At 31.9% G+C, this 15,737-nt stretch overlaps 1 protein-coding gene and 1 long non-coding RNA gene across 2 annotated transcripts; both read right to left on the bottom strand.

Annotated features, from left to right (window-relative positions):
- Positions 1–4,258: 4,258 nt before the first annotated feature.
- Positions 4,259–8,344, bottom strand: LOC101258101 (uncharacterized vacuolar membrane protein YML018C). The gene is made up of 3 exons (XM_004247042.5): positions 7,652–8,344; positions 7,137–7,557; positions 4,259–4,771 (listed from the first exon to the last, which is right to left on the bottom strand). The coding sequence occupies exons 1-3, from the start codon at positions 8,090–8,092 to the stop codon at positions 4,479–4,481; spliced, it is 1,155 nt and encodes a 384-aa protein (XP_004247090.1). The 5' UTR covers positions 8,093–8,344; the 3' UTR covers positions 4,259–4,478.
- A 2,007-nt stretch (positions 8,345–10,351) lies between these two features.
- LOC109121156 (uncharacterized) lies at positions 10,352–10,929 on the bottom strand. Its single transcript, XR_002028559.3, has 2 exons — positions 10,842–10,929; positions 10,352–10,668 (listed from the first exon to the last, which is right to left on the bottom strand). It is a non-coding gene; the product is annotated as an uncharacterized lncRNA (long non-coding RNA).
- Between the last annotated feature and the right edge of the window lie 4,808 nt (positions 10,930–15,737).

Consider the following 15,737-nt stretch of genomic DNA (forward strand, 5'->3'; position numbering starts at 1 on the left):
AGCCACTCCTTCAGCTGGAGCCTGGGGTGGATTCTAAGTACCCCTAGCTGCAGCTCCTCCCGTCCTCCGACCCTTAGTCCTCCAAGTGTTCATTCTCTGAAAAACAACAAGATTGATGTTAGACACGTTCATAACACCAAGAATTCAAACATTAAGAAAAGCACGATAAGATCAGAAAAAGGGAAATTTTTCCTACGCATCATGCAGTCTCTAATCCAGGATAGTGGTGCACTTCACTACCATGACTTAGAAACTACTCAATGTGGTTGATGTGAACTCATTATTCTAGGAATTTAACCTAGCGCTCTGATACCAACTTTTTCACGATCGAAATCTAGACCCCAGATGTGACCGGCGTCGTTGACCTCTCAGAGGTCGCAAACAAGCCTACTTACGTCATTCTTACCTTACATATGTTAATTTTAGCGGAAAATTTGAAATTTTTGATTCTTCAATCATACTTGCTAAATATTCTTAATATTTCGTAATCGTTCATCATCAACCTTCTAATATTTAAGAGATAAGCAACTGAAAGAAATAATTCATTAAGTATTAATTGTATATCGTCCAAAATAGCACCAATACAAAGTCTGAACCAAAACAGGAAAGAAACGCTAGTGGAACATGCTCCACTAGCTCAACTCTAAAACTACGCTAGAATGTAAAACAGTAGCATCCTCGAAAGCATAAGGACCTACCAAACTCCGGATGAATGCTGACGTCCGGATAGCTGCAACAACGAACCTGTAGCTCTGTCGTCCACCTGTGCCTGCACCTAAAAGTATATGTTTGTATGGAATTAGTACACACTTGTACTAAGTATGGGTATATGCAAGCACACACCAGGGACATGCATGAGGAAGAAGAGCTCTTTCCTAACAACATGATGTTTGGAAGTCAAATCAGTGGACTTGCTAAAATGAGATTAGGAAAGTTATGCCATGAGAGTGACATGCAACATTATAATCATCGTATTGCACACAACACATAACATCTTCACATAGCACATAACATATAACACATAGTTTCTTTCATATTATTCATTCATATACCATGAGACCTTATTATCATAGACTTAACCTTAAGACTTTCCAAAATGAGGGCTTAACATATGGGACCTCAACTAGGGAGCCTTCTTTAGCAAACACAGAGTCTGCTTCATTCATTCATACATATTTCATTTCAATTCATTTATAGGCCAGTGCGAACACCAGCTATGCCTAGGATGTAGTTTAAGACTTTCATCGGGTTTGCTGTGCAATGATCAAGAATAACCTAATGTCATTGCCTGAATCTAGCTCACCTCTTGATTATCCTATCCTAACACCTTCGGTATCATTCATTTCTTTATATGATTCATTTGAGGCTGACCTCATTCATTCATTAGGAACTTTAACTTTACCCGACATAGATCATGTGAGCATCATGAAATCCAGTGTCTCCCCCACACTGAAAAGAGGTGGAATCACCGGCCAAAGCGATTCAATAACATGCTAGCGTATATGGGAATTTGACCCCGCCAGATCCCTATAGTGGCAATATAGGTTCAAGGACTAGGAGATGTATGGAGACCCATACCCGGCAAGCCGGACAGTCTCATCTCATGAGAATTACGTGAACCTCCGCCCTTCCCGAAAGAAGGCATCACCACTCATAGCTAGCCTATCGGTGCTCGGTATAAAGTTCCATTACATTCAACTCATACATCATAGAAGTTGGCTTCTAGTATGAGGACATCATAGCTCAATAGATGATTTCTCATCTCATCATTAGTATTAAGTGTTTTAAACTCAATATTTTCATTAGAGTGTTCATAGAGACTGGTCTGTTCATTATCTTACACTCACATTGGTAAGTACGTATTGGTAACATTTACTTAGGCTCATTTGAGATTGCTCTCATCATATACATTAGCCTCACATCATGGTTGTCACCACATTCTTCATTTCATTACGTATATTTTAGGTTCACTTATTTTTGAACGTATGTTAAACTTATGTGCCTATACATACAAGCCATGGGGCTTCATTTATAATTCGTTAAGTGATTCTTATTTTCCTAAGATTATGTGTTACAAGACTTATGTATCACAAGACTTATGTATCTTGTATATATATATATATACCGAGATCTAAATTTTTGATCTAAGTAGATGGCATTATCCTTGAATGATTTACTCATGTATGAGTTATGTATCAATACGGAGGTTTGGACACGGAAATCCAAATCTTGAATTATTTGGATATCATTTATATTTTTCATTGATTTTAGTTCTAATATTCATAAATTTAGAACTCTAAATTAAATCTCAACATTTTCATGACATAATAAATTTTCTATATTAATTAGAATTCTAAATTAAATTTCAATCATTTACATGAAAAATTAATTTTCTAATTTGATTAGAATTCTAATTTAAATCTCAATATTTACATAAAAGAATTAATATTCTATTTTTAATTAAAATTCTAAATTAAATCTCAATATTTACATAAGAGAACTAATTTTCCAACTTTAATTAGAATTTTAATTTATTATTATTATTATTTTTAATTAAATTCGCTTGAATAGGGAGGTTGTGGGTTCGAACCCCCACAGCCCCCTTATTTTTCACCCATTTTCGCTGGGAATGGAGGCTGTGAGGTGGTGGGTTCGAACCCCCACAGCCTCACCTTTATTCCCTTAATATTTGTACCCCTCCCTTCAACTCTGAGGTCGTGGGTTCGATCCCCACACCTCGCATCCCCTTTTATTCTTTTTTTTTTCCGCGAACTGGGGTCGTGGGTTCGATCCCCGCCCCCAGCATTCCCTTTTAAATCTTTTTTTTCCTTTTCGCGAATGGGGGTCGTGGGTTCGATCCCCGCCCCTAGCATTCCCTTTTTTAATCTTTTTTTTTTTGTTAAGGCAGCTGCAGGGAGGTCCTGGGTTCGATCCCTGCAGGCCTCAAAACGTTTTTTTTTTATTTCTTTGACATCCAAAAATTTTCAGATTCTTTTTAAACCTATTTCTAAGTTTTTGGAAATTTATTCCACTATTTTTTTGCACTTTTTCATCAAGTTTCACATTAGTTCTTAGGGAGATTTCATGGTTCATTCAATTCACTACGCTTCGTCAAAATGAACATCACATTGTACACCCATTTCACACATAAAATACATGATAAATATACAACTTATACACCCCAAAACAATGCCTAAAAACACTGCCCTATACACACCCATACATCAACTTTTCCGGTCATATTTTAATGATCATTATCGTGATTTTTCGCACATAAACACATTCATATTTAATTTAAGCACATCATTCATGTAAAAATCTAGCAGCACAACATACCCATCCTACAAATTCGTTAGGGAGCTAAGGACAAGGACATACGAAGGGGAACAACCTTAGTTTCAAGAGTTTAAGAAACATTCAAAAGAAAGTACTCTTGGAGAAAGAATTCCATAAGAGAAACCCATACCTTAATCGATGTTCAAACTTTAATGTTGCTGCCTGGAAAACTCCTCCAAACCACTCCCAATTCACTTCAACGTATACCTCTCTCGACGAACCTCTCTTAGCCTTGACGTTTTGATTACTTTTTCTTTTGCTTAAAAAATTTTTGTGAGTTCTTCAAGCATGAAAACTGTTGATATTTTGGCAGAAATAATGTGAGGAAGATGGAGAACGTGAGAGAGGGAGTTAAAGAAGCGTGAGAGAGAGAGGACTATTGGGATTAGGAGACTAATTCAAGAATTAGTCAAATAACATTTAAAATAAATAAATACAAATCTGTTTTTGATTTATTTATTTATTCATTTAAAACGTGAAAGGACAATTATGCCCTTAAATACCTATTTATTCTTATTTATATAATTCTTTTTTTTTTTGAATCGTTACATTGTTACTTGATATATCATGTTCTCTCATGTACAAACTATGTTGAAAATTAAAGAACTAAAAAATGGATAAAGGAGTTACACTTGTAAATAATATTTAAATTTGTGATTATGTCACAGTATAAATAAAAACAGTGTTTTTGGTAAATCTTCTTCTATAAAACCGAAATGCAAACTAAATTATATTTTTTTTTGAAATCACAATCCAAAATTCATATCGATTTAGTTTGATAAATCGATTTTTTACCAAATTCTGAACGCCCCTTGCACTTATGTTTGAGAGTTGGATGGAGAGGCAGGTTATTGGTCACTCAAAAATTGGAAAGGAAAAGGATTCGTTTAGGTATACATTCTAGTTTGAACAAACAAGAGTATTTTAAAGCTTTCAGCTACAAAAATAATATAAGATGTAATAAAGATCAACCGATATCAAGTGTTATACACATTTCAAAGTATACAAATTGTTATCTGCACACACCTGTACCGACCGAACATTTGGGTGTCACAACATGCACAGGGAAGACCGCACAGAGTTAGTTTAACCTAAGATACACCTGAACTAGTGGCGCTGTGGTGCAAAAAGAGCTCTCCAATCTACCTGGGAGATAGGTGATCCTGTTCTGTGGACTGAATTTTCCCATTTTCTAGTTCAATGCTTGCTTCTTTTGGTACTGAACATGAATCTGAAGGGATGTTAATGCCTGCAAAACCAACCATGACAGCTGCAGCTCCAATGTAATCCATGATGGGGGGTGCATTTCCTGTCAGTGAATCCACAATTGCTGCTAGAGGAACCTGAATGGTCAGTCCTGCTGTCGCTACTGTTGTGGAGGTCAACAGAATAGCCTTGGCCCACAGTAAATCGCTCAGCACATTATCAAACATACCTAAATGTGGTTATTTGAAGTTAGCTACATGTAGTATGCGGCCCCAAACTAGATAAAGTAGCAAAAACCAAAAGCTGGCCATATGGCCAAAGCCCATCCGAAGAAAAGGAGAAATAGAGAGGAGCGAAGAAATGTAAAGATTAACTTTCACAATTCAAGTATTTAAGGTACATGATTCCTGTGCACTGGATGATTGATGAACATCTAAAAATGATATCTCATAATACTAGCTGATAAAGGATCTCTTTTAAAGTTGACCTGATGTGATCTAAGGGCATGTCACTTAATTTGCTCCTACAGGAAGGACTCATCATTACATCACTGAAGCTTAAAATCTACGCTTCCAAGTTGTCGCTTCTTCTAATCTCAATTATCAGATGCAGATAGAATACAAAAAAGAAATCACGATAAATCATAACATATATAGTTAAAAATTTGTTGTTCACAGTTAAAAAAATTAATAGAAAGCCCCAAGGGCACCATATTCTAGGAGTCGGCTTAGAGTGAATGAAACTCACCACTACCTTAAAAGAGGCCTCCAATTTTAGTTTTGCCACTGTTTTTTCCTTCCAGCAGCTTATCCTAAAAAATATATCGTCATATGTTCTTTCTAACTGACTTGTATGGAACAACCTACTTCAACCTAGAACCTCAGACATCTTCTCAACTCGGCAATGTAGAGTAAAAAAGAGGGATCCATTTTTACTTTTGTTTTTGTTATACCATCCAGCAGCTTAGTTAGGGACATATAACATCAAGTTTCTTTCCAACTGCAAAAGCCTAAACACTTCTTTACAAAAATGGCTATCCATGGTGTTTGCATCTAGAATAAGTTTTATATAGATGGCCTTTGAATAAATAACAAAGACAAAGAAGAAACTATGGTATGGGTTTGAGCAAATAAGAAAGACGAAGAAAAATCTGGTAACAGTTTAAGCAAATGGCATTTGAATCTGGTATAATTTTGAAAACAAAGCTATTTATGGTGTTTGAAATAAGAAAGAAGAATCAGACACAGCATTATAGGTTTTGCAAGAAAGAAGACGAAGAAGAATTTGCAGGAATGGCCTAGTTTAAGATGTCGATGAAAAACTAGGTGTACAAATGAATTAATAGAGTCAAGTTCAAACTTCAAGGGGTCCTCGATGTGTATCTGGCCTATGTTTTTCTCCTTTTTATTAAATAGAAACAAAATCTTCTTTCATAAGTTAAAATCATTTTCTTTCAATCTCGCACCAAGACAGTATCATCTAATCATGCAGATTTTACATTGGACTCTCAAAAAAACTCTATCCACCTATCTATACAAGGAGTATTTTCTTCACGCAAAAATATTGTAAAAAGATATTGGTTTTGACTTCACAGATTGGCTTCTCTAGTGTCTCGAAATATCTAATATAGTTCTCTCACCAAATCGTCCAGAACAGGCATAACAGACTGACAGACGCCATCTTTCTCTCTTCTTAGCTTTCATGCTTTATCTTAACGTCAACATCATTTGAGGGTATTGGTTGTCGTCTTTTTGTATGATCTTAAACAATCTTCACCTCTTAAGTTGGATGTTGGGGTTAAGCTAGGTCCTAAGTCTATTTTTCTCCACGTCGTATCAGATCAGACATATCCCTACTGTTTTATTACCCAATCGGAGCGCCTGAGACCCTATTGTATGTTATCAGCATTCCAGATATTCGAATATGGGCGTACATAGGGTGTTTAAGTCCTACATTAAGTAAGGATATGTGTAGTCTCTTTATATGGTCTTGAACAATCCTTACCTTAAGCATCTTTTCTATTTCTCTTTACATTTCCACCTCCTAGCTTGCTACAACATCCATCACCGTTCTAAGTTATGTCTAAGATATACTAAACTTAGACCCGTATACCTAAAGTAAAGACGCAATGTTGCAAGAGATGGTCCATACATTTTTCATGCCTTGTGCACAAACCAATAACAAGATACTATAATGTTTCTCCTTTTCCTCAGTTCACCATCTTTGTAGTTCCTCAAGAACTTCTCTCAAGTAACAGACCAAGTACTTAGGTGTAGCATTTCCATTTTACAAGCATAGATATAGCTAACTCATGAGTATTACGTACCTCTCCAACTAGGATTATCTTGGGTTTCCGCAGAGTTACTTGAAATTAAGGTTTTTAAATGAGCAGATTTTGCTGAATTTGGACAGGTTATATTTACATATCAAACAAAGAGAAGTTGCTTTATGGGTCATTTGTGCTATTTGTTTGTCCCAAATTAGCCGAAGCTCACTTGGTTTGCCCCTAAAGTGACCCACCATAAAAATATGCACACAAATCGATAAATACTTAAATGTGCAAGGGAAGAAACAGGATATAGATAGGTAAATACCTTTACCAACTATCAAGCCAAGTTGCTTCCAAGTGAGCGTGTTAAATGGCTCAAGGTTAGCAAAGTTGAGTACAAGAGGTATGGGTAAGAATATGAGCATGTTGAATAAACCCAAATATCCAAGAAACTGTGCCATACTAGCATGACCACTTTTCCCATCATCATCAGGTAACTTTTTACGAATAAGGGTTATATAAACAGCATACATAGCAGCTGAGACAAGAGAAAGAATGTCACCAAGAACGGGATTCAAAGCCACTTTGCTAGACCCTGATTTTGAGTCACCCAAGCTCACAATGATTGTTCCTCCCATACAAAGTAGAACACTGAACAGCTTCACCCAAGTAAAAACTTCTCCCAAGAATACAAGAGACACCAAAAAAGTAAACAAGCTGGAGGAACTGCTTAAGATGGTATTCGACTGTAAAAAAAAAAAAAAAAAGCATAACCACATTACACATACAACACATCACCAAACTAAATGTGATTAAAAAAAATTGGATAGTTATGCTTACCGTAACAGTTGTATATTTGAGTGATAGATTAAATGTAAGCTGAGCTAGAAACCAAAAAGGGCATATCAACAAGCTAACTTTTGCTACTCTAGAGCGTGTCCAACGCCCTTTTGCATCAAGACCCATATCAACATTTTCATCAATAATTTGTTCGCTTGTCTCATCCAGAAGAACAACCTCCTCTGATTCTGGTGAATCAGAGGTATTATCTTTGTTGTTTCGCCAAAACAACACGGTACCATATTTATCCTCTAGAAAATGAACAATTTCAATAAAGGGAATATATACTATGAACAAAGAATTGCAGAGATATGTAACAAGAAAAGGTGAAACACCGGCATCGACAACAGATTGAACAACAAAACTAGCAGCAATCCATATAGATGCAACAGTAATTATATAAACCAAACCCAAAACCCATCTCCAAGATTGATCTTTCATTCCTTTTAAACAAAAAAAATAAAAAAAAATAATGTCTACTTGCTCATTGATCAACAAATATAATGGGGCTCCAATAATATTATGCAGATTATTTGTTTACTTTTTCCAACAAATCTGCAGATTGCAGATATTGCAAGTCTAAGTCTCCTTCCGGGAGACGCGTACCGCAAAATTTGAAGCACGTGCTCATGCTGGGCTTCCTCAATTGACACGCTTATGATAGTTTGGGCCCTAATCTCGATTATTGGATCCATGTAAAAATTAGGCAAATCACATACTATTTCATTAATTACTAAAAATCTCTTTTTTTAGTGTTGTTCGGATACTAAAATTATTAAGTTATTGTTATCAGTTTAAGCATTAAATAAGAGATTAAAAACAGAAATTAATTGATTCTCACAAATCACGCGTACGTTTCTTCCTTCAACCAATCAGTCATAAATCTCTAACTCAATTATAATTTTTAAATTTCAAATTATGAAATTTTCTTCCCGTTCTTCGGAAAAACATTAAAAGTTTGATTCAAATAGACATTTTGGATTATAGAAAAGTGATGTTATATACGAGCGATACAGAAGTGATGTGATAGTGGTTGGAGAAAATATTTCATTCATAAATCTTATTTCAACAATTGCAGCTGAATTGGGTATTGATGAATTGAAAAAAACACATCAAGATCAGATATATTGTTGAAGGTAATTTGTCTCCATTATATATTCAGAATGATATGGGGGTGAAATTTTATACATAGGAATGTAGAAACATGAGGTAGGATTCGCTATGTATTCACTATGCATTGATACATCAGATAAAAGTGATAAAGAGATACAAAATTTTGATGCAATAACCGGTGAAATTTGTGTGTGCTGAAGGTGAAAAAAGGGTCGCAAACACTTTCTTCCCGAAAGATTCTTGATGCTTGCTTTTCAGAAGTACTTTTCTGCTTCATGTCTAATAATTCTCAAATTAGATACTTTATGAAGTACTTTTAGGTTACTATTTTATGATGTGATAAATGAAAAAATGTTACGGTTACAGTTCTCTGTTACATTTTTTGATTCTTAATTTTTGATAAAGTTAGTTTGGTATACATTTGTGTGTCTGATACTTAATTGTTTGTAAATTTTGTATTGGATAGAGTAATAGTATCAATAAATGTGATGTGTGCCAAAGTTAAAAGAAATGACATGTAAAAAGGTATCATTTGAAGCAACGATATATCATATACATTATATCTTTTTTTGAAATTTTGTATCTACTAATAATAAAATATCGGATATTCTGCAATTGAAAAAAAATAATGTTGATACTCAATATAAATAATAAGCTTTAATATGATACATAAAAATGTAAAATTGTACTTAATACATAATTCTAATTATTATAGGTCAGTTAAATTGATACTTAATAGAAACAATAAGCTTTAATATGATACATAAAAATGTAAAATTATACTAGATACATAATTACTACATATTATAAATCAGTCAAATTGATACTTAATAAAAACAATAAGCCAACTGATGAATGTTATGTTGTTTACCTTGAAAGGTAAATAAGTAATTTTTAAAGATTCAATGGTTCCATTACCAGATAAGAAATTGTCTTGCCATCTCGATACAAAAGAATATTTTGACGGTCACCAAAAAAAAAAACTCAAGTGTTAAGCTAACTATGAGCAGAAATCGTTGTGGACGTTATAGACATGAAAGTCACAACACGCGATCTTGTACTTTCTCACCCAAAGAAAAGTGATAGATTCTTCTAAGAAAAATACATTCAACTTCCAATTAAGTGAAGTGTTCCTGTTAAATTAATAAATAAAAATTTGTTCAACTTTGTGTACATTTTTGCTGGAAAATAATTTACTAACACTTTTAAACTATTAAATTTTATAAATATGATAAAATATTTATATAATATATATATTTATTTTAATAATACTGTATATGATACATCATGATTTTGAACCACCATATTTACTGTAACTTTATGTTAAGTATCACTTATAAAAGGAAGATAAAATAGTATATTCGATACATTAATTTATGTAATTGGTAGATGTTCAAATATATATTTTTGTGGTTAGATATAAAGCGTATCCTTGACTTAATAAACGACCTCTTGAATGATAAAATTGTGTGATACTTAAATTTATAAAATTTATTTGTATCAGATAATTTTTAAAAGTATTTTATTTTGTATTGTATACCACAACCACTATAATTATAACCAAAAACTAAAAAAAAATATACATACTAAGATCAAAATTAAAATACATTAAAATTTAAATTCAAAATAATAAATTTTTTAGAGAAATAACCAATTATCCAGAAACGAACCTCCTAAGATTGTTAATCTTAGATCATTTTCTTAAAAAAAATACATCACATCGCAAATGCAATAATTCTATCCTTTTTGGGGGGTCTTCCACATTCGCTTTAAAGATGAAGTTTCATTCTTCTTCGATTTCGTCTTCTAAATATTATCATCTTCATTGTTAATAGATCCTACAAGCTTTTGGATCTATTTTCAGCCCAATCATCATCTTCGGAATCATAATGAGTTGAATAGATCTATTTCATGAAAGTTTTCATCGTCAAAACAAAATACACACGGTATCATACTAAAAAGATGGAGCAGAATTCATATGTATAAGAAAATTGTAAATTAAAACGTTATTTTTTTGAATAAAAAAAATGAAATCTAAAGAATTGAAAATAAAAAACTGATGAAGAATTAGTTTTACCTCTTTAGGAACTTGAAATTGATGAACATGAGAGAGAATAGATTTGAAATTAAAAAATTGAGTGATTGATGTAACTGTTGATATGTGGGAGTGATTTTAGGCGTAAAAATAGAAAAAAAAAATGTTGGCTTGTAAGGGATGTAAATGATGTATGTGGAAATGAGAGAAAAAGAGGGAAAGAGGAATTTTTGAAATATTTTAAAATGGTAGGGAATTTTAGAAATTATGGAAAGAAAGAATGTGTAGTTAGGTAATTTTTTCATATATTTTTAAAAATAAATTGCCACATCGTACGATTTGTAAATTAAACAGAAAAGGGTTAAAAAAATACTCCTACCTTTGAGAAATGGTTCATAAATAATAGAGCTATACATATGGGCTAGCCCACCCCATCCGGGCTAATCCATACAGACTTTGATATTTTAGGGGCCAGGCCGGGCTACCCAATTTTTTGTGTGGGCTAAAAAATGGTCGGCCCAGCCCACAAGTACGTGGGCTACAGGCTTGCCGGGCCAGCCCACTTTTTTTTAAAAAATATTTTTTTATAATTATTAAATTAAATTATAAATTATAATTTAAAATATCATCATAAATATGAACAAAACATTATTACATTATGTTAGTTCTCATTTGTTTGCACTTAATGGGGTTTGAATCTTAATCATTCAAATTTGCCTCATTAAGTGTGTTTGTTTTTAAGAACTGGATTTTAATTATTCAGATTCAATTCATTAAGTTCGTTTGTTTTATTTTCTTATAAGCCTCTTAATGAGTCTGGATATATTTAAATGAATCAAATCTGTAACACACCCTTAACACTATTCAGACTAAAAAATAAGACTCCTATCTTAATTCAACTAAATCACGATAACTCATAAAAAATATTTTCTTATTTAATTAATATTAATTACATGTTTGTCATTATAATTTCCTTTATTCATATTTAACTTAATATACATCTTTTACTTTCTAAATTAATCAATATATTTGAATTGATAAGTATTCCCATGATATAATATTTAACACGATTTTAAAAAATAAGAAAATATTAGTTATTTGATCGATAACAATAAAAAATTTCTATGAAAAAATAAAATAAAATAAAATAAAATATTTTCCTAAACTATATTTACTACTCTATATAAACTATTTTAAATTGCATTATATTAGATTCTCAAAGTATTTGAGTGCAAAAAATAGTCATATTAATGATGTAACTTAATGTTGAGTTCTTAAAAGATAAATCATATTACCTTGTTAAGGTAAAAATGTTCAAAATATTATTTTATATGAAAAAAATTATTTACTAACAAGGTTTTTATAATATTTAATTGATATAACGTTTAATTTCATATGTGCATTCAGATATTGAAAACAAATTGCCCCAATAATTTAGTGTTCAGATTTAGAGACAATATTTTAATATTCAGATGTTTATTCAGATTTACACATCTAGATCTTAATGCATATCTTAATATTTAAATGTGTATTCAAATTCAAACGTCTTAATCTTAATGGAAACAAATTAGACCTTGTCACTACTTGTTAATCGATTTCACAAATATAATAATCTTTATAATATTTAGGGAAAATGCACAAGTACCCCCTAGACTATGACCGAAATCCCAAAGACACACCTTACTAAGGTCGTATTAACCCCCTGAACTTATTATTATTTTTTTTTTATAATTTTGTGTACCTCTTTAGCTTACGTGACATCCAAATATTTCTGACGCGCCTCAATTGAGTGGAGTCACATAGAGTGCCACACAAGACAAAAGGTGTATAAAATTACAAAAAAAAAGTTCAGGGGTAATAAGACCTTAATTTAATTAAGGTGTTTCTCTGGAATTTTAGTCATAGTCTAGGAGGTACTTGTGCGTTTTCCTTAATATTTATTAAGTTTTTTTTCCAACTAAAAGTATAAATATCTAAAAAGAAATATTAACCTAATTATTTTGATTTTGAATTTTTATTTAAATTTTAATATTATAATATATTTTAAAATTAATTTTTATTGACCCGCGGGCCAGCCCTACCAATATTTCTCAAGCCCCCCAAATGAGCTGACTTATTCAGGCTGGGCTAAAAAACCATTTTCGTAAATGGGTTCCAAAAATCTTAGCTTAGCCCAGCCCAACGAGCCTAGCCCATATTGACGGCTCTAGTAAATACCCTCCTTCATCTTTGGGTTACCTCTAATGTTTATCTATTGGATCAAACTTACCCCTCAAACTAACAGATGTAAGGTCAAGTTTTGACTCTATTAAAAAGAGTGATGTGACATTTTCTAATTGATCTATAAATTTAATTTCAAAATGATTATATAAAAACTCACCCATTCAATTTTTAGGACGTCCACTTTAGAGATCAAAGAATTTTTGGGTTCTCGCGAAAAAACTATGGAAAATTAAAAAATGAAAAATGCCGGACGGGGGAGGGAAGTAAAGGGATATTATTAATAAGAATTTTGAATAAACTGTGAGCCATTTCTTTATCATATTTTTCAAAAAAATAAAAGCAAAAAAAAAAAAAAACCCACTGATCCATTTTAAAGTACATAGAACTCTTCTTGTAAGTTCTGCATCTTCTTTTAGTTCAATTGAAAACTAAAAGGATAGGCTTTAAAAGTTGAACTTTTCGCTGGTTACTGGTTCATGAAAGCAATAATGTATATAATTATATTTTGATGTTTGAGTTATTATAATATTTTGTAAGAAATAAAAAATGACTATTTTTGATGATTTTTTTGTTGAATCTGTTCTTCCAAATGTTATGGGAATAACTATGCTTTTATGGCGATTTTGAATAATTAGCGATAAGAAATTGCTTTTATATGTTGGTCAAGTAATAGTTGAATTCTACATTTGTGAAATGTCATTTTCAAGGACTTCATGTTTCAGCAATATAACGTTCAACAGTTTAGTATTTGTCATGTATATTTTTAATGAGTCAATAGATTGAAGGAAGAACAAAGACTCAAAGAGATGCAGAACCCGCTAGGTTCCTTAAAATGAGTTTGTGGGTTGGATCTTAAAAATTGAGTGGAGGGTATATATATTTTATTTGAAATTAAAATTTTGTGAAGCAATTAGAATTTGCCATGTGACTCTTTTTAATAGAGTCAAAACTTGACCTTAGTTCTGTTAGTTTGAGGGGTAAGTTTATCCAAAAAATAAACATTGAGGGTATTTTTTGGATACAAAGATGGATGGAGGATATTTATGAACCATTTCTCAAAGAACAAGGGTATTTTTGACCTTTTTCTGTAGATTAAATTGGCAATAAAGAACTCCTTTTTAATTTTTTAGTAAAAAAAACTTTGTTTTATCTATTTGACATTCAATAATTATTTTTTCCTTCTAAAAAATTGTATGTTTGTTTTCTTTATTTTTCTCTGAATACATTTGATTGGTGTGAAAAAAAATATTGTTTTATTATTTCTATTTTATTTCTCTTTTTTATTTGTTAACCATTTTAAAATAGAGTTCTTCTTCTATTACTTGTCTCTTTTTTCTCTTTCTAGAATTCTTTTCATATACGTATATTTGTTTCTCTCTCAACTTTTTAATTATTCTCCTTAATTCACCCTGTTATGAAAATTACATATAACAATATGTTTATTCATGCATACTTCTTAAAATCATATTTTCTATATAATTTTGTATTTGTCCAATTTATTGTTGAATTTCATGATTTGTGAAATTAATTTTTTTTTGTTTTTATGAAATTTTAGGTTATTCATCTTTTCTTTTCCTAATATCCTTTTCAAATGTATATTTGCTTCTCTTCTAAATTTTCTCTTATTCTTCTTAATTCATTACGTTTATGCAAATCAGATAATTTATATGTATTTCAATTGATCCCCTCAAAGATTTCTTTTTTTGGAGGTCATCCCCATGGGCTAAACTTTGAACAACTCTCACAATTTCAAAGATTAGCAGATTTAGATATACATGTGCTGATTTATTTTTCAGCTTTTCCCAAAAGTCAAATGTTGGTAAACTATAAAGAAGAAAAAAATTGTTTTTCTTTTCTAGCACATTTGGAGGGTACTACATTTGTTCTCTATAAAAAGGAGGGTCATTCTTCATTCTTAAATGCACAAAAAACAAAGAAGAGAAAAGAAGAGTGAGACATCACAAAGGAAAATAGTCTATGAGGAAAAATAGAAAGTGTGAGCGATATTATAGTGAGGTGGAAAAATCAAAAGAGGGTTATTTCTTTTGAGTGTGTAGTGATCTTTGGAGTTTTAATCAGACCTACAAGTGTAAAAATTCTTACTATAGTGATATCAGTTGCTTCCTCGGGTCGTGATTTTTCCTTTATTCATGAGGTTTTCTACGTAAAAGCTTGGTGTCACTATTGCTCTTTTATTCTGGTTGATTAATTGTATTATTGTGTTCTACTTTTATTGCTTTTATTACCATAAATATTATTTTTGTTACGGGTTTATTTATAACAATCGGTATCAGAGCAAAGGTTCTGCTCATTTACAGAAATATTTTTTGCACCTTATCATACAATACTAAGTCAAAAAAATATTTGTAGTAAAGTACGAGGTAGCAAAATTCAATAGTGATAGCGGATTCTCAATGTGGCAGAGAAGGATGAGAGACTTGCTCATCCAACAGAATTTGCACAAGGCACTAGGCGACAAATCCAAAAAGCCCGAATTCACGAAACTTGGGGATCGAAAAGAAATGGATGAAAAGGATGCTAGTGCAATCAGATTGCACTTAATAGATGATATGGTTGATAACATCATCGATGAAGAGAGTGCATGTGGCATTTGGACAAAGTTAGAAAATCTATACATGTCCAAAACGCTGCCAAATAAATTATACCTAAATAAGCAATTATACACCCTACATATTGGTGAAACTACAATTTTTG

Source organism: Solanum lycopersicum, chromosome 9, assembly GCF_036512215.1.
Source record: "Solanum lycopersicum chromosome 9, SLM_r2.1".
In the NCBI taxonomy this organism is placed as follows: Eukaryota; Viridiplantae; Streptophyta; class Magnoliopsida; order Solanales; family Solanaceae; genus Solanum; species Solanum lycopersicum.

Coding starts and splice junctions, on each gene's coding strand:
- LOC101258101 (XM_004247042.5), bottom strand. CDS start 8,092: ATGAAAGATCAATCTTGGAGATGGGTTTTGGGTTTGGTTTATATAATT. Junction 7,558..7,651: donor TCAAATATACAACTGTTACG/GTAAGCATAACT, acceptor TTTTTTTTACAG/TCGAATACCATCTTAAGCAG. Junction 4,772..7,136: donor TGGCTTGATAGTTGGTAAAG/GTATTTACCTAT, acceptor AACCACATTTAG/GTATGTTTGATAATGTGCTG.